General features: G+C 41.3%; 1 protein-coding gene across 7 annotated transcripts in view; it reads left to right on the forward strand.

Annotated features, from left to right (window-relative positions):
* DAZAP1 (DAZ associated protein 1) overlaps positions 1 to 17,956 on the forward strand; it is a 233,212-nt gene extending 215,256 nt beyond the window's left edge. For 2 of the 7 annotated variants that reach the window (XM_033953993.1, XM_033953999.1), the window contains one exon: positions 16,484 to 17,956. In XM_033953993.1, coding sequence (XP_033809884.1) covers positions 16,484 to 16,662 — 179 coding nt within the window. In that variant the 3' untranslated portion in view covers positions 16,663 to 17,956. The remainder of the gene's footprint in view (positions 1 to 16,483) is intronic. The other 5 variants (XM_033953994.1, XM_033953995.1, XM_033953997.1 and 2 more) reach the window with 5 other exon arrangements.
* The last annotated feature ends 2,476 nt before the right edge of the window (positions 17,957 to 20,432 follow it).

Genomic DNA, 20,432 nt, shown 5'->3' on the forward strand with positions numbered 1-20,432 from the left:
TCTGGTCATATTGACCCACATCAACTCAGAGCAAAAGCAACCTCAGAACAGCATCTGTTACAGATACTGTATATCAGTGGTCTCAAACACGCGGCCCAGGGGCCACATGCGGCCTGCCAGATAATATTTTGAGGCCCTCAATATGTTTATCATAATCACAAAAGTAAAATAAAACAGTTTCTTGGTCATATTCTCTTTAGTTATAAAGTACAATATTATTATTAAGACTTAGCCAAAAGGAAAGATTTATAAACTATAAAGCGTTTTACCTCATGGAGGGAGGGTAAGAAGCGTATCAATACTGGGGGGAAAGGGAAAGGGGGCTGCTTTGGGGGGGAGGGGTGTGCTGGGGGGAGACAGAAGGGGCCATGGAGAGATAGGGAGAGGGAAAGGGGGCTGCTTGGGGGGGGAGGTGTGCTGGGGACAGACAGCTTTGCTCTGGGGGGGGAAGACAGAAGGGGCCAAGGAGAGACAGGGAGAGGGAAAGGGGGATGCTTTGGGGGGGAGGTGTGTGCTGGGGGCAGACAGCTTTGCTCGGGGGGGGAGACAGAAGGACACAGACAGCGGCCAAGGAGAGAGAGATAAAGAAACACAGACAGACAGACACATCTATTCAAGCACCCGTTAATGTAACGGGCTTAAAGACTAGTTTCTTTAATAAGACATTAACTATTTTTTCTGCGGCCCTCCAAGTACCTACAAATCCAAAATGAGGCCCTGCAAAGGGTTTGAGTTTGAGACCACTGCTGTATATGCAGAGCAGCCATATGGACTTCAGTTCTCACCTTCTCCAAGCATTACTGCTTGGACCATTTGTTAGCACAAAATGCAGCATTTGAACAAGCAGTCCTCCGCAACCTCTTTGCTTCATAGTATTTTCATTCCTTCATAAGCTTTTTATCTGCCCTTTAAGTATAGTTGGAACACTTCAGCTAGGTATTCACCTCATTGTTCGCCTGCATTTCCTTGCTGATACTATGGAGAAAGCATAGTTGCTTACCTGTAACAGGGATTCTCCATAGATGTTATGGAAATGCAGCCACACTCGCCTCCTCTCCCTTCCTACCAAATTAAAAGTGATGCCAACCTTTGCACTTAAACTCTTATGGACTGAGAGGAGGAATGAGACCGAGGCAGCGAGGGATCCTCTCAGGTGTATGCTTAGATGTATTTTCAGACATCTATGAACTAAAGAAATAGAGGAGAGTGTGGCACAGTGGTTAGAGCTACAGCCTCAGCACCCTGAGGGTGTGGGTTCAAACCCACCCTGCTCCTTGTGACCCTGGGCAAGTCATTTAGTCCCCCCATTGCCCCAAGTACATTAGTTAGTGAGTAGAGAATGACACGGTGACAAAATTCATCACCGTTCCCATCCCCACGGATAACCGCGGGAAAAACCCATGTCATTTTCTAGTGTCTATTTCATCCTCAGTCCTTCTACACCAGCATTCTTCAAAGCAAAGCTTGTGGGTCAGTGGTTGTGGCCATTCATACTCTGGTTCTTCCCTCTCTCCTTAAAGAATGACATGAAGATGGTTTCCCGCGGTTATCCGCGGGACGGGAACGGTGATGAATTTTGTCACCGTGTCATTCTCTATTAGTGAGTTTTCTGGAACAAACAGGGAAAAATGCTCGAATACCTGAATAAATTCATGTAAACCGTTCTGAGCTCCCCCTCAGAGAACAGTATAGAAAACAAAATAAAGAGAAAAAAATAATCTGACATTTGAGGCTCAATTGATTACAGTTTATTAAAACTTAATACCGCTGTATCAAAAATGTCTAGGTGGTTTATATGCACAATAAAAGAAAAGAATGCTATAACTAAAAGAAAGCAAGGACCATGTAGAAGTCTCAGGATTCTTTGAAGAACTGGAGTCTAGGAGCTATATAGCCCAAAAGCTTCCATTAAAAAATGAGTTTTTAATTTAACCTTAAAATTCTTATACGACCCACACTCCCGAATATAAGGAGAAAGTAAATTCCATAATGTGGGAGTTTACCAAAAAAAGGCACTTTCTCAAGTCGCAACTAGAGGAAGCATAAGAACAAATTATCATTGCTAAATAGAAAGTAGTCTCATCATAAAATGCCTTATGTCAGTTAAGATTTAAAATTTCACTTTGTAATCAATTGGAAACCAGTGGGGTAACATGATCCTTTTTACAAATCCCCACCAGGAACCAAATTCTTTCATTTGCAGTGTCTGTAAATGCTTTATCAAATACCTACTACTGCTGGCATAAACAACATTCCCCTAATTCAGTTTAGACATTAGCAAAGCAATTAACAAAAGAGTATTGAGCGCAGTTTCATGAAAATTAGGTTGGAGATCCCAAAGCATATGCAAAACATAAAATCCTGACCGAACCAGAGAGGTGATTTGCTGATTGAAGCACAATTCAACATCAATGACTCCTAGATATTTGAGTCCGATTTTCACCTTTTACCAGCAAGGTAGGCATTGAAGACATGGTAAATGTCCTACGATCCAACAAGCCTTTGTCTTTCCAGCATTTAGGATTAATTGATGCTGTATAAGCTGGCGTGACACAACCTGCAAACAATCCTGAAGAGGAATAAGGTCTAAATCCTGCAGTACTGGCACAATATCTCACTAGTAAAATGTTATCCATGTATCCATAAACACTCATTCCGTAAATATGAAGCAAAAAGAGTCAAACCCTTGTGAAACTCCACATGAGAGGTGATAGGAGGAAGATCTCTCAGTAATACCCTGTACAAAAAAATAATAAACCAACAATCACTGTGATCTATCAAATCAAACAATGCAGCCAGATCTACCAAAAGGTTTCAAAGTTTTATTAAAACTTGATTTAATCGCTTATCTAATTTCTAAATTTGATTTAATCGCTTATCTAATTTCTAAGCGAGTTTACAATATATTAAAAAAAAGCATGAACATAATAAAAATGCCATTAACAATACCATTAATACTTACAAAAAGAAAACAATAATTTCCTAAATGTAAGATAAGAATAGGCTTGAACAATCAGCGGACTCATTCAGGAGTTCAACTTCCCCGCCTGATATTCCAATGTCCTGTCCAACAAAGTCTTATAGCAACAGACCCTTGGGGTAGGAAAGAGGAACATACCTGAATTTCTGGTACATTTTAATGAATTGAATTAGTTTTAGGTAAGATACCAAATAGGAAGGTAATAAACCAAAAAGAGCCTTATAACAGATACACCCAAACTTAAAAAATACTCAGAATTATGTACAAGCTCCCCAAAAATGGACAAAATAAGCCTCCTTAGCTGCTTTTACTCAAAAGGGAATAATAACTCTGCTTCTCGCAGTACATGGGCAGATTTTGCTATTTCCTCCATTTATGCTCAGCCCTTCTAGTATAGCTTTTCAATAGTGAGATACCTGCAATGTACTAAGGACTTCCAGTTAGTAGCGCATACTGCCTGCAAGGATGCTTTGCTGTCTGTTGCTTCCCTAAGCACTGAATTCTGTTCCTGTGCCTGCTTTTCTAGGAATGATTGTTGGAATGTCTGGCAAGAAACCAAAAACTGGTTGCAAATAGCCAAGGTCAATCCCCCAAAGGTTTCTACACCTAGATTCTACTGCACTCACAGTGAAATCCTCCCACACCTTGGAGCAGTGATCAAGATATGTCCACAACAATGGTGCACCCAAGCCCATCATTAAGAAGTTAGCCTCTTTGGGCCTGATTTAAGATTCAAGATGTAGGCCCTTGAGCTACTTGGGTCAGGCCCAGGTCAACCACAAAACTGAAGAAGTGGCAAATGCTTGGGTTAGATGGGTTAGCCACATACATATTTGAAGTCCCTCAATATAACAAAGTTAGGTAGATCAACCACCAAGTCTGTCAAGCTATGAAGAACCAAATCTCAATCCCCTACAGACAATGGAGGACAATAAAACAGCTAGATGGAGTGGGAACAGAAACTATTTTAACCTCTAAAATTTCTGACTAGGCCATCACCTCTCCTCTCTGAGCTATGCTTGAGAATACCATGTACCCATCTGACAGACAGTGTACCAAATAACCCCCCCCCCCCTCGTCATCTCGGTGTTCTTGTGCATTTCCCTGATATCTTTGGAGAGCCCCAGTTACAGGTAAGCAACTACGCTTTTTTCCAGGTCCTGAAGCAGCAAAACTTCTGCACACCATTATACTACCACCATCATGTTTGGCTATTGATATGTTTTTCTTATTGTGGAATGCTGTATTTGCTTTACACCAGACACAATAGAACCTGTATTGTCCAAAGAGTTCCATTTTTGATTCTTATGTCCATAGGACACTATCCCACAAGGCTTGGGAATTATCCAGTTGTGTCTTTGCAAATATTAAATAAGCATTGATGTTACTTTTGGATAGTAGCAGTTTTGGTCGCCTATGAATACTTTTTTAGCTCAGTCTTTGTTGTTGTTGTTTAATTGTGAAGTCATGACGTTAGTTGAGACTTCAGAGATCTGCAGTTTTTTGGGATGTTTTGTGACCTCCCAGATGAGTTGTCACTCTGCACCCAAGGAGTAATTTTGCCACTCCATGGAAGATTCACCCTTTCTCCAGTCTTCTCCATTTGGAGATAATGTTTCAATAAAGTTCCAGAGCCTTGTAACCCTATCAATACTGATACATTTCAACAACTTTTTTTTCTCATCATCTGGACTTTCCTTCAGTGGTGGCAGTTTTCTTGTAGAAATTTTGTAGTGGCTACATCACACTCATGGTAACGTCAATATATAGTGAGATTTCTGGTTGTGTTCACTCAGCTGAGTCTAATTAATTAAATTTGGTCATTTGGTAGAGTAACTAAGGGAAGCAAAGAAATTGACCCTAGAGAATTCACAGAGAAAACAAGTCTAAGAGAAACCAAAAAACACTGTGGAGAGGCGATGTTCCTGAAATTGACTTTATTAAAAAGTACCGTATTTGCCGGCGTATAAGACGACTTTTTAGTACCTTAAAATCCTCCCCAAAGTCGGGGGTCGTCTTATACGCCGGGTACAGTTTACATGCCCTTATTGCGCTGCTCTTCTTCTCCCTACCTTCTCTGCTTGCAGCACAGAGCCGAACGGAAGTCTTCCCGACGTCAGCGCTGATGTCGGAGGGGAGGGAGGGCTTAAAAAAAGCCCTCCCTCCCTCCGACGTCAGCGCTGACGTCGGGAAGACTTCCGTTCGGCTCTGTGCTGCAAGCAGGGCAGATAAGGAGAAGGAGAGTAGCCTCGCGGTTCGAGTGGCTACCAAGGGAGAGGAGCGGCCCGCCCCGCCCTGGGTGCAGCACAGCCGGCCAGGTCCCCTTACTTTTGTGGCACTTCCCCGACCGACCGATAACAGCCCGGGTCCGACAATCCTCCCTGCCCTGTAGCCGCGAATCTAAATACCTTCTTACAGCAGCTGTAAGAAGGTAATTTAGATTCGCGGTTAAGGGCAGGGAGGTTTGTCGGATCGGGGCTGTTGTCTGTCGGTCGGTCGGGGAAGTGCCACAAAAGTAAGGGGACCTGGCCGGCTGTGCTGCACCCGGGGCGGTAGAGAAGGTGTGCGGAAGAAGGGGTCGTCTTATACGGCGAGTATAACACAAAACTCTATTTTTTAGCTAAAAGTTGGGGGGTCGTCTTATACGCCCAGTCGTCCTATACGCCGGCAAATACGGTATATTAAAAAATCAACATAGCAATCCACATAAAAACTTTAAGGACCTAGTCCGCTGAGAGCATTGGACCCAGCACGGTCCGTGTTTCAATAGTAAAGTCTTCCTCAGGGGTCCCTGCTAGTCCTAGGGTAGAAAATACGTGGAAAGGCTAAACAATCCAAAAATACAGATGTGTAGAAACTCCGTATATGACACGCTTCAAAAACCAGATATTGAGAAATAGATTTTTAGCAGGCAGGCTAAGCTTTCAATTTGTCAGTCTCCATTTTCCATGTGTTTCTTTTAAGATCTTAAGGGATGTATGTTCTTTCTTCGTATATGAGGGTTATAAGCTGTTAGTGTGCATACCAGATTACTTCAGATCCTGTGGGTTGTGCCCTTCCACCAGGAGATGGAAATAAGGCCCTGTGTACTTAACCAAATAAGGACATGATGCAGCCTTAACTTCAATATTTCTCTGTCTCCAGCAGATAGAGATAGGCAGACTGTGCAGCTTCTAGATTTGATTCCTGAGCAAGCTCAAAAGCCAGGTGGAGAACTGGGCTTCAGTTAAGTGGAGGAGGGATGGGTGGTACTTCTAGAGGTCTTGAGTTAAAGCAAGTGTTTTCACTCGCACACACACCCCTCACCCCTCCGGCTTGTGTTTGGGGTTTTTTTCCCTGAGTAGAGTTTAAAGTCAACACAAGAAGCCTTTCTACAGTTTACTTTATTATACAGCAATGCAACAGTAGGTGAGATCTTTTATCCACACTGCAGTTTAAGACTGGGGGGGGAGCCATTGTCAACTCCCAGTTTCAGTTTACCTTAGACTTTGGGCCACAAGCCTTTGATGGGGATCACTGTTCTTCAAGGGCATATAGACTAATGCACTAGTCTTGCATAGATGAGTTACCCTTGCACCTGAGGTAATTTTGTGGGGCTGCGCTCAGAATGTAAGCCTCTGTGGAGCATACCAAGCACTGCTTATGGTGGCAGTTGAAGTCCATTCTCTTTTCCTATCTTGATCATGGGAGGAGCCCAAAGATGACCATTTTGCTAGATTGGACAGGAAAAGGCTGTAGTAGGGATTATTTTCAGGCCAACAGCTCACAAGCAAAAAGTATGCAAAGGATATCCTCAAGCATCCACAAAATCTTAGCTGCTAGCCTGATTCTGTTGATTCACTTATCTGCTTCAGAGGTTCCTAGGTTATTATTTAGTAACCTTTGAGCAATACTGTAGGAATCTGAGAAGCAGAGTTTATTCTTTTTTCCCTAGAGCAGACATGGGCAAACTAAGGCCCGTGGGCCATATCCCACCCGTTTAGTTTTTTAATCCAGCCCGCCAAACTTTTTTTTCCCCACAACAAATAAAAAGCTGCAAGCTAGGCGAAGCACCAGAGATAGACCCTGCAGTCCATGCTCTCTGGTTGTAGAGGTTTGCAGACCCAGCTGACACGATCCTTGCATATCTTGGTGCCCAGCTCTGTGGTGCGACTCATTGAGCTAAGGTCGTCAGTCTCTGTGCTGGCGTAGGAGCGGAGAGGCGGCCGCAGTATCTCCATCTCCTCCCCTTCTTGAGTCCGGGGAGCTTCGGCACTCACTGCGGGCACACCTTTCCCTGCTGCCTGGAGCGGAATTCACCTCTTCCCCCCCCCCCACCCTCACTCCTCCCCATTCCGACCACAGCTTTCCATGAGAGGGTTGATGGCGTTCCCGCGTTGTTGATTTGATAGCAACATCTGCATTAAATGTACGACACTCTTAGCTTGCGCTAAAATAGTAGATTTAAAAACAAAATTGGAGAAAATATTTTTTCACTCCATGCATACTTAAGCTCTGAAACTCTTTGCTAGAGCATTTGATAAAGTTAGCATAGCTGGGTTTAAAAAAATAGGTTTGGACAAACTCCTTGAGGAACAGTACATAAACTGTCATAAAACAGAATGGAATCTTGCCTCCCCCGCCCCTGTCGCCCAGCCCCTCTGTCAAATTTAAGAACCCATTATGGCCCATGAATCAAAAAGTTTGCCCACCCCTGCCCTAGATTCTGTATGAGTCTTTCTCTCCAAGCTGCCTTATTCTAAGCATTATGAGGGAGCTAAGAGCATTGACCTTTCCCTCTGCTTTCAAGTCTGGGATACTCAGTAAAGCAGAAACACAGTTAGATGGTGCTGGATAAGTGGAAATTTCAATCATGTTGGCTGCAGTCTATCCTTCAGGGGTCTTTAGGACCAGACTTAGTTCTAAAACATAGGGAATGCACAGTGAATGAAGAATACCAGTTCATAATCCAACTTTTCCAAAGGAAGAACTCTCTAAGTATAATTTCCATATTTCTAGAAGCCGTAGGCATTGTGATCCTCTGGTAATACCTGCCATGGGGAATTCCATATTTATTTATTTATTTAATTTTCAGTCCCATTCTGCCAAGGGATCTCAGAACGGTTTACATGAATTTATTCAGGTACTCAAGCATTATGGTGAATCCAAAAACATTTCAGAGGCTTTCCCTATTCAGGTGAAAATATCTTTTGTTATTCTAAAACAGTGGTCTCAAACTCAGACCCTTTGCAGGGCCACATTTTGGATTTGTAGGTACTTGGAGGGCCGCAGAAAAAATAGTTAATGTTTTATTAAAGAAATGACAACTTTGCATGAGGTAAGTACCTACAAATCCAAAATGTGGATTATCTGAAATTGTCAGAAGCAATTAATTTCAGCGATACACAGTTGAAAGCAGTGCAACGTGCAGAAAATGAAAAACTATCAAAGTATCAGCTGCAAGAGACAAGATTTTGGACCAACTATTTTGAGGCCCTCGGTATTGTTTGAGACCACTGTTCTAAAAGTGTCTCCAGAATTTCAGGCTGGAATATTTATATGTCTTATAGGGACTAGATTTGCTCCCATCAACAAACAAAGAAGCATGACAACCTTGCAGTGGCCAGGACAGCGCACCTCCTGTTTCTTCAAAAGAGATGTTCTTCTATCTCTTATCAGTGTCTCTAAACAAAGTATAGAATATTAAAGTAAAATTTCTTAGTCTAGGACAGTCCGCAGGACAAACCTAGCCAATCAGGTTTTTGGAATACCCATAACAAATATGCAGGAAATAAATTTGTATGCACTATCTGCATTCTGTCACATCTATTTTATGCATGTTTATTATGGGTATTCAAATAACCTAACTGGCTAGGTGCATCCTGACTACTGGATTGATAACCCCTGGTCTAGGGGAATGGAAGGATACCCTTGCAGCCTTGCATTCATGGGGTTGTACAAATGCCAACCCCTAAAGTTAGCCTTTCTGTCTTGATGGAAAGAATGAATCTAAAGATCTGGATGCACTTTTGCAGTTCACAGAAAGTTTTCTGTAGGTATTCCCACCTCTCCTGAGGTAAGGGCAAACAATTCAGACATTTTCATGTCACCCAGGCCCTGCCTTGTAATTCTAATGCTTTTGTCTGGCCCAGGAGACTTGGTGTGTCCGTCTAACTTATTTTGATTTGGTTAACCACTGCATTTTTCTAGAAAAAGATCTGGGTATCATTGTAGACAATACACTGAAACCTTTCACCCAATGTGTGGCGACGGCCAAAAAAGCAAACAAGATGCTTGAAATTATTTAAAAAGGGATGGTTAACCAGACTAAATGTTATAATGCCTCTGTATTGTTCCATGGTGCAACCTTACTTTGAGTAGTGCATTCAATTTTGGTCACCTTATCGCATGAAAGATATAGAAGAACTAGAAAAGGTTCAAAGAAGAGTTACCAAGATAATAAAGGGGATGGAACTCCTCTCGTATGAGGAAAGACTAAAAAGGTTAGGGCTCTTCAGCTTGGAAAAATAGACGGCTGAGGTGAGATATGATTGAAATCTATAAAATCCTGAGTGGTGTAGAACGGGTACAAGTGGATAGATTTTTTTTTCTCTCTGCATCAAAAATTTCATAGACTGGGGGACACTTGATGAAATTACAGGGAAATAATTTAAAAAGAAATAGGAGGAAATGTTTTTTTTTCACTCAGAATAGTTATGCTCTGAAATGTGTAGCCAGAAATTGTGGTAAGAGCGGTTAACATAGCTGGTTTTAAGAAAGGTTTGGATAATTTCCTGGAGGAAAAAAAGTCCATAGTCTTGTTATTGAGATAGAAATGGGGGAAGCCACTGCTTGCCCTGGATCAGTAGTATAGAATATTGCTACTATTTGAGTTTTTGCCAGGTCCTAGTGACCTGGATTGGTCACAATGAAGATGGATTATTGAGCTAAATTAGATTTCCCAGTAAGGCTATTCTTATGACCTTGGTTATGGGGTCAGGTGTCAGAGATTCTTATTTCATTCTCTTTAGAGTTTCACCCTTGAGCAGTTGCACTTCAGATGCATGCAGGAGATCCTTGCTGCACTTCTTTTTTTTTTTTCTTCAAATTCTTTATTTATTTTTTCATTTTACAACAAGTATACAATATTACATCATTTAAAACTTACTGCACTTCAAGTTAGGAAGCAATTTATCTCTACAGTGCACATAACATGATGAATCTTGAGCCATGCTCTCAGAGAGCTGGTTCTCTGTTGCTTCATTATTCTCTCTCATCCTGTGTATGTTCAGAAAGGTTCCAGTAGCATTTTTCTCATGCTTTTAGAAACATCTAATAAGGTCCTTTGTATCAACTCATCTGGCTGTGGTGCAGTTCTCTGAAGGGTATTGCTGTCATATCTATCTGAGTGGGTTGAATCTGGTCCTCAAAGCGCTAGGATTTCTGCCTTTTCAGCCCCTTAATAAAGTGATATCAAAGGTTCTTACTCTCAAAACTGTCTTCCTAGGAGCTGTCTCCTTATCTTGCAGGATTCTGAGTTTAAAATTTTTTAATGCAAATGTTCCTTTCTCCTGTCCTTGTAAGCTATTGTTTCAAAGTCTGACAGGTTTGGGGTTTTTTTGCAGGAACATGATATGACAAAACAGCCTCTAAGACTACTACCTTTAAAGGACAGAAGCATATGTTTTCAGTATTACTATCTGAGGAAGGGCGGTTATATTAAAATCAAACCATAAAGGAGGTAGTCTAACTTTTGGGCAGAGTTAACAGCAGTGACTGTGGTCAACATTTGCAGAGCAGAGAAATGGTCATGTTTTTATACGTTGCAAGGCATTTTTTATTAGGAGTGCGAGCATTAGCTGCTTTTGGGGCCAGACTTATTCTAACAGAAGTTTCACAGTATCATCCAACTTGAGAAGTGCTTTGCTACATTCCATAGCTTATGGGCTGGTCTGATGAGGGCACTAAGGAAGTAGAAATTAGATCTGACATGCTAATTTTTTTTCCTTTAATTGCACCAGACAGTCCAGAGGCCCTCCCAAGTATATCACCAGTTTTAGACTTCTTTAAATTGCTATAGACTTGTTCTTCTCTTGTTGAACAAGAGGAGTAAATTAACTGTTCTCAACATTCAATTTCTTCTAACAGTTTAACTTTTCAAAAGCCTGTTTAATAGTTTGTTAACATGAGTAGCATTAATATGACATTTCAAGAGTCAACAAAAGTCCATTGCTGCTTAGTTTGAAATACTGAAGCACTAAGGCTTCTAGTTGCCCTTATTGGGTAAAGCACATGGGACATTTTTTTTTCTTTGGCTCCATCTGCTGGTAGGTGGGCATAATCCACATGGTGTTGACTTGTCTTATGGAATTGAGAGAAAATTAGCAGATAAGGCCTCATTTCTCCTTTCTGGTCTCTTTCCTCCTCCTCCTCTATCTTCAGCTCAGTCAGAACCAGGGCTGGGGTTTGGCACCATGACCCTTATTTACAGCTATCTGAGATTTTTATCTTGTTTTATAGTTCTATGGACAATTTTCTGGTAGGATGGCTTTTTGATCACTTGGGTAGTCAGATCCCTGTCTGCTTGTACCCCTTGTTCTGCTCAGTTCTCCTTTTCCATCACCTCTGCCTTGGATAGAACTGTGTCTGGGTGCTTTATTGTTTTATAAAGCTTTATTGTACTGAAATCTTATGCAACAATTTTTGGTCACACATACTCTACATACCCATCACCTCACAAACCAGGAAAGTGACACTCATACCAGAATTTGTAATGTCAAGATTACAGTGCCAGATATGACCAGACTTCTCTCCAAACTATATACCATAAACAAACACCTCTACGAACACAAAACAAGATATCTGTCATGAACCCTAATGAAATAATGTAAATACTGGACATGACCAGGCTCTTCTAAATTGTAAATCCTTGAACTCCTGGGGCATATTAGTGATCCATAAATGCTAATGTAATAAGGCTTATCCCAGGACAAGCAGGTAGCATATTCTCACAGATGGGTGATGTCATCCATGGAGCCCAGGTACAGACAGTGCAAAAGTGTACTGTCACTTAAAATGTCTTCAAAAGTCGCAAGACAGGCAACATATTCACCGGTTCATTTTTGCTTGATGTCGGTTTGTGGGACCATCGGTTTTTCACGGAGCTGAGGATTTGGGGTTTTTTGGAGATACTCCAAAGCGTGTCAGTTTTTTCCTTTTATTGTGCCTTCCCTATATTTTTTTTCAGTTATTTTCTTTTAATTTTTCCATTTTCGGTTTTTGGGCTAGGAGCATCAACTTCTTTTTTTTTTTTTGTATAAAATTTACTTGACCTCCCTGGACAACTGAATCCTTTAACTTTGAACCAGTACCCCTTCTGCAGAGAGGCCAGGGGTTCTACTCCAAATACTTCCTCATACCGAAAAAGATCTGCATCCAATTCTAGATCACTGTGCCCTCAAGTATTTGGTGAAAGATAAATTCCAGATGCTTTCTCTGGGAACCCTTTTTCCACTTTTGGACAAGGACAACTGGCTTTGTTCTCTGGATCTCAAAGAAGCATATACACATATTCTAATCCTTCCAGCCTACAGAAAGTATCTTCGCTTTCAGATAGGAACACAACACTTCCAAAACAAGTGCTGCCATTCAGTCTAGCATCAGCACCAAGGGTATTCGCAAAAATATTCAGTTGTAGTGGCTGCAACTATCTGCTCTTATGGCTTTCATGTATTGCCTTATTTCAACGACTGGTTGATCACCTCAAGCTGCTCAGTTATCCATCAACTCAACCATACGTTTCTTGGAACTGCTAGGCTTTGCAGTCAATTACCAAAAGTCTCTGGAATTCATTGGGTTTCTACTGGACACAACTCAGGCTTGTGTTTACCTCCCTCAATTTCCCCGTCCCATCCCCACAAGTTTTGTCACTGTCCTTGCCCTGTTCCTGTAAACTCTGCCTTTAACCACACAACCCTCGAACACTTATGATTTTAAAGTGTTTGAGACTTGTGCAGATGAGGACAGAGCATGCAGGAATGGGGCAGGGACAGGAAAAGAACTTGCAGGGCTGGAAAATGAGTTTCCGTGGGGACGGGAAAAATTTGTCCCCATGCTGGAAAAAGGGATAGAGGGGTATAGATAGAGGATTACTGCACAGGTCCTGGACCTGTTGGGCTGCCGCGTGAGTGGACTGCTGGGCATGATGGACCTCGGGTCTGACCCAGTGGAGGCATTGCTTATGTACAAGACACTACTTCACCTCTTGCAAACACGTGTCTACTCTCCAAACCATCACCTCGAGATAGGTGATGCATCTTTCAGGACACATGGCTTCAACAGTTCATGTAACTCTATTTGCATGTCTTTACCTCAGAAAGCCTCAGTGGACTTTTGCCTCCCAGTAGTCCCAAGCCGCAGCATCAACTATCCCAGAAACTCAGTCATCCCCCCACTATGTCAGTCCCTTCAGTGGTGATTGATACCAACATATCTACCAAGGGACCTACTGTTTCATATTCCTCCGCATCAAAAGATACAGATGTCTCCATGCTAGGATAGGAAGTCCACCTAGACAGTCCTCACACTCAGGGCACTTGGAGTGTTCAAGAAAAAGCTTTCCATATCAATCTTCTAGAGCACAGGTGTCTAAGTCAGTCTTCGAGGGCCGCAATCCAGTCGGGTTTTCAGGATTTCCCCAATGAATATGTATTGCAAATAGATCTCATGCATATTCATTGGGGAAATCCTGAAAACCCGACTGGATTGTGGCCCTCGAGGATGAACTTTGACACCCCTGTTCTAGAACTAGAAGCAATTCACAATGCTCTTCAAACCTTCTAGGATCACCTTCTACACCAAGTAGTACTGATCCAGGCAGGCAATCAAATGGCCATGTACTATGTAAACAAACATGAGGGTACATAGGGTCTTGCCCACTCTGCCGAGAAGCAATACAGATCTGGAATTGGGAATTCCACAAAACATTTTTCTCAAAGCTGTCTACAGGCAAACAAAACACTCAGGCAGACAGATGGAGCAGATTCCTTCAACCTCACAAGTGGTCACTCAACTCAACTGTAAAACATCAGATTATCTCAATTTGGAAAACTCCACAAATAGATTTCTTCAAAACTCCGAATAATCACAAACTTCCTCTCTTCTGTTCCAGACTATATTTCCTCATCTGCAGACAGATGCTTTTCTCCTGAATTGTGCAAACCCATTTCTCTGCATTCCCTCCAATTAATCTGCTAGGAAAGATTCTCTTCAAATTGCAACAGGAACCAGCCACCCTTATCCTCGTAGCGTCGAGGTGGCCAAGATAACCCCTGCTTCCCCCCTTCAGCTCATACATTTTTATCTATATATCACATAAGCCTTTCAGTTCTATGCGGTTTACAAAAGAGGTAAAACTGAGCAAAGTCATTGAGCTGCAACATAATTTGGCAAAAGAGGATTACAGTGGAATTACAAAGGAGATTGGCAATAAAGATTTACAAAGAAGTAGAGCTGACCAGGAACCCATCCCACTAAAAATTTTTCCAACTTTGCTGACTCAAAATGAAGGGTCCCTTCTCCATCCCAATCTACGCTCTCTTAACACTCGCAACAGATAGATAATTTCACTCTCTGCTCCAGTATCAGCCATAATAGATGTTTCCAGGAAACCATTCACACAACGCTGTTACTATTTCAAGTGAACTCATTTTACCCTTTGGTGTTACCAGCAAGCATTACCTCCAAACACGTGTCCTCTGTCATCAGTTCCGTATTATCTTTTATAGCTCTCCAACTCTGGTCTAAAAATAACTTTCAGTAAGGGTGCATCTCAGTTTTATCAGTGCTTTTCATATACCTCGGAACAATAAACCTATGGCTACACACCTGTTTTCCAGGTTCATTAAAGGTCTATTTCATTCTAAACCACCAATCAAACCTCCTCCAGTTGCTTAGGACCTCAATGTACTCACTACTTTAATGAAGCCTTCATTTGAACAACTTCCAACAAAACCCTACTCTTCAAAAAATACATAAAACCTATTTAACATGACCAGTTCCTTCACAAACTCCACCTACCACACTGTCTACCCCTATCAAATCAAAAATGTTTCTAATTACCCAACATGTATCACCTTAAGTTCTCGACAATTCTTATGTAATCCAACTAATTATCTTGTAACCTCCTGACAACTCTTATGTAATCCGCCTTGAACCGCAAAGTAATGGCAGAATAGAAATCACTAATGTAATGTAATACTCTCTCTAGCACCTTACTTGGAAAGTAGGTTTCTTAATCGACATCACTTCTGCGACAAGTCAGTAAACTTCAAGCACTTCTCTCAGATCCACCTTATACAACATTCTATGGTGATAATGTTGTCCTTTGCACACATCCCAAATTTCTTCCTAAAGTAGTTTTGGACTTCCATCTCAACCAGTCTATAGTTCTGCCTGTCTTCTTCCCCAGACTACATTCCCATCCTGGTGAAGCTGCACTTCACACATTGGACTGCAAATGTGCTTTGACTTACTACCTGGATCGGACCAAGCCTCATAGAACTTCCACTCAACTATTCTTGTCATTTAATCCTAACACACTTGGAACTCCTGTAACCAAAAGAACAATTTCTATATGGTTGGCAGACTGTATCATCTCCTGCCATGCTTGGCCTGGGCTACTGCTGGAAGGTCATGTCACATCACATAAAGTTAGAGCAATGGCAACTTTAGTAGCTTATCTACATTCCACTCCCATTGACATCTGTAAAATAGTGACTTGGTCCTTAATGCATTCTTTCACATCCCATTACTGACTGGAGAATAATTCCAGACAGGATAGTTGGTTTGGCCCAGCAGTTCTACAAAATTTGTTCTCTGTTCAGATGCCAACTTCCCTCCATTCCTTCCATATTAGCTAAGGAGTCCCACCTGTGAGAATATCCTGCTTGATTGTTCTGGGATAAAGCACCATTATTTACCGCTAAATAGATGTTATCCAGGACTACAGGCAGCTATCTCACAACCTTCCCACCTCCCCTAGTTGCCTTCTTAGCTTTTTTACTGAATTGATGGTCCCGTGAGCTGATGTTGGGTGGGAAGGTACCAGCGCATGCACGGTATGGTAGTCTTGATACTTTAGCAGAAATTTAAAATGACAGTACACTTTTGCACTGTCTGTACCAGGGCTCTGTGGATGATGTCACCCATCTGTGAGAATATCTGCCTGCTGTTCCTGGATAACACCTGTTACAGGTAAGTAATTATGCTTTATATTTCCAGCCTCAACTGCACACACTGGAATATAAGAAATTGCTGGAATGAATATAAACAGAAAGCTTTAATTTTTGCATGATGTAATCTGGATAAGTGGGTTGGTGCTGATACCCTTTGCCTTGGGGAGAAGTATATTTGGGATGTTTTGAGGGTTAGAAGGGACAGATAAGATTGCATAGCTGTATAGGATCACTAATATTCATGTACACTATAGCCCAAATTCAATTTTAATTTTAGCTTTTTCTTTAGCAGGTTATGGTCAAGACATGAGTGCTTTTGGACAAAGCTTCACTGATGCCAGCCAGCAGCCCCCCTCATACACAGCAGGACCCTCTGCGCCAACATCGGGTGGCCCACCTGCAGGGGGCAGTGGTTTTGGACGAGGACAGAACCATAATGTACAAGGATTTCACCCCTACAGACGCTAGTAAGCGCAGCACCTCAGGGAATTCTGTCCACAGGAGGATATCTGGGAACTTGGGACAATCACCTACTTGATGCGCATGCCCAGATAAAACCATCGTGGCAGGATGGATATTGAAGGAAAGGTTGTTGGTGTTTGGACTGCAGTTTTTCAATCTTTTTTTTTTTTTTTTTCCTTACCCATCAGCAAAGTCACTGGCTCCAATCTACAGGGTTTTAAAACTGTCTGCAGCTTTAAATACACACTTCAGGTTTCCTGGCTCTCTTCGTTTTGTTTTTGAAAAATATTTCCCTGAGCCTTTTTGTTTACCATATATTGTAAACTTTTATGTTGAGAGAAAAATTATACATTTACAGATTGTGAAATTTTTAAGAGAAATTTTCTACTATGTATGCTGGCTTATTTTTTAATTTAAGAACAGGGTTATTGTTGGCACTAGGTGGCGAGGGGGTAGTTAACTTCTTGCTCCTATATCGTTTTGTTTTGGGGGGAGGGGGAGGAGGGATAGAAGGGGTCTGGTCATCCCAGAAATTTTGGGAGTTATGAAAACTCAACCAATTCTACTGATAGTAGTTTTTGCTTTTGTTACTCGACACTAGATGTGATGAGTGCAGGTCTGGACCTCTCCCAGTGGAGAATGCAGCTTCTGCAAGGGGTTGGAGATTTCCCTCAGGTAAAGGCAGTGGTGCACTTTGCACTAACCAGTCATTACCCCTGTTTGAATAAAGAAAAATCCATTTGGATTGCAAATACCCCCTGTCTTTGTGTCCTTGATCATGTAAAATGTACTATTTACATGAAACTATAATGCAACTGTAAGGAACTGAATGACATGGAATCCCCATAGCGGCCAATGAGTCAGTGATGGAACTAGAACTGCTCTTCAGGCTCATTGATTTCAGGTTTGTCCTGGCCATTCTATCTCATTATATTAATCTCTTAATTAGTTGCTTTTAACATTGATTCTGAAGAATAATTGAAATGCTGTTCCTTATTGACAGCTGTTCCTTACATGACAGCTAATAATAAAAGAATGACTCCTAATAATGAAGTAGCAGAAACATGCAAACATAAAATTGCATGCGATAGCCTTCACATGCTGCTTCAATATAAAAATGGAAGTTAGACAAACATAACTATAGTTAGAAAGCTGCTAGTTTTTATTGGACTTAAGAAAACCCTATTTGTGAAATGTCAGCTTTTTTGTGTCCTTCGGTGGCTATATTAGCTCAGAATTGGTGAAAAAAAATCTATTCTCAACTACACTGACTTATTTTTATACAGTCATTTGTATGATGTCTATGCCTCTATCATTTCTAATATTTTGTAAGCCGCAGTGATGCCTAGTTGACATTTGTGGCATACAAGAATCAATTTGGTATGGTATGGTGCTGAGTTTCACCAGCTGGTATAGATGTACTGAAAAGAATGACACGGGGACAATTTGTCCCTGATGTGGAAGGACTGAGGTTGAGATGGACACTAAAGAATGACATGGAATGGTTTCCCACAGTTATCCACAAGGAAAAGGACAAATTTTGTTCCCATGTTATTCTTTAGGGGACTTGATATACTGCCTTTCTGTGTGGTTACAATCAAAGCAGCTTATATATTTTAGACAGGTACCTATTTCCTTTAACAGCTGTGGCATCTGGTTTCCATGCCATTGGGTTCTTGAGCTTTAGATACATTGCTTTGTAAATCAAGCTGAAAAGTAAAGTGACTGCTCAATGGAAAGGTTACACTAGACCACTGTCATTGGCCATCAACATGTTACATTGATATTTTCTAGTAAGCAACCAACTTATGCAAAAAAAATTTTTATAATGCACTAGGTTTTATTTTAATTCTTTTTGAATTGTTTTATTAATAAGGTATATATGATAACACATCTATTGTGTGCATACAATCTTATGATCTCATTCAGGTATAAATTTAGAACCATCATCATTGTAACAGCACGCACAATTAACAAACTTTCTACCTTACTCTTTGAAAGCAGAGTGAAAGGGGATTATAAGTGCCTTATATGTAAAGTGAAGACCTGATTGTTTACTTGTAAATTGACTTTTAAAGATTTCTCTTTGCATAAAGCAATGGGTAGACTGTTCACAAGTACTGGGCCCAACCAGAAAAATGCACTATCCCTGGTTTTTGCCAGATGTGCTTTAGAAGCATGGGGTATGACCATCTTATTCAGTGAATTAAGTGACCTACTAGGAACATATGGGATTGCTGAAGAAAATAGATAAGGTGGTTCAAGTTCAAACATGCTTTCATCTAGAAGTAGCAAACTGCAAAATTCAGTTGATCAGACAGCTAAATTTGACACCACAACTCTAAGGAGAGGCAATGACCTTTCCAACAATTAGACCAATAACTTGCCTACCTGCAGGCTATCTAGGCTGTTCACTACAATATGAACATGTTGACATCTGATTCTAATAAAGCGATCATGGGCAATGCTAAGAAAAGTGGACATATCAGTGTAGTATGAATTGATTATAAGACTTTGATAGTGTCCCACATTCCTTGATAATAAGGATTAGGTTCTTACCTCAATAATCCTCTTTCCTGTAGAACAGCTTACAATTACTTACAGATGGGTTAAGAACCTCAACTCGCAAGTTGCTAGCAGAAGACAAATCAATTTCTTCTCTCTGCCCTTTTTTTCCTCTAGGCAGTGCCCCCTTCTCACTCCATATCAAACAAGAGATAATCCCTAGGAGAGGAAATGAAAACAAGGAAGGGCTTGGGGGAACTCCCTGATCCAGACAAATTTGATCTGTTCTGAAGTAGTAAACAAAAATTAATAAACAACTACCCAACAGGGCAACAAATAATGGTACAGAAAGAAACCACCTGCCTGTGTGCAATCGGCACTAACACTTGTACAGCTTTTAGCAAGGCAAAATGTGCTGATACTGATCTCTGCTCTAATGTGCCTGTATGCAAAGGAATTCTTATTTTTATTCTTCCTTGAGCCAAGCCACTGGATACTCTTCCCAGCCTTCAAGCCAACGTAGACATAACAGACATCTGACAGGGTGGGGCATAAGGAATCGTATGCTGTTCTACAGGAAAGAGGATTATTGAGGTAAGAACCTAATTCATTCTTCCTGTGCAAACAACATACGATTCATTAAGGATGGGATGTACCAGAGCAATCTCTTGAGTCTAGGGTGGGACAGATCAGCCTTTGACCAGCACAGAGGACCCGAAGGCCCCATCCATTTGTACCACCACATCCACTCAGTCTACCTTCCATACCTTTATAAAATTTTACAATGTGGCTGCCTTACAAATTTCATCAGGCAGCACTGCCCTGGACTCTGCCCAAGAAGGTGCCACACTTCCATTAGAGTGAACCTTCACTGCAAATGAAACATAGAAACATGATGGCAGATAATGGCCCATGTAGTCTGCCTATCCGCAGCATCCACTATCTCCTCCCCATTGGCTAAGACTTAATATTTGCATCTCCTCTTCCTATAGGCTAAGGCTCTTTACACCTGCATTGTGAGGTCATAGAACTTTATGGTTATAGAAACATTGCGATGAAAAAGTTAGATTAACCAAAAACAATCAGATCCACACAAGATTAATCAAAGGGAGATTAAATCAATTAAATGAAGGAAAGAATCTCAGAATTGACACTCCAAGGATCATAACAATATCATCCAAACATGGAACTGTGGCATGGGTATCTTTCATCGATCCAAAACCTTCACAGCCAGTGTACACTGAGAAAATAGCCAGGTGCATCCATTGAGA

This window comes from Geotrypetes seraphini, chromosome 8, assembly GCF_902459505.1.
Source record: "Geotrypetes seraphini chromosome 8, aGeoSer1.1, whole genome shotgun sequence".
NCBI lineage: Eukaryota > Metazoa > Chordata > Amphibia > Gymnophiona > Dermophiidae > Geotrypetes > Geotrypetes seraphini.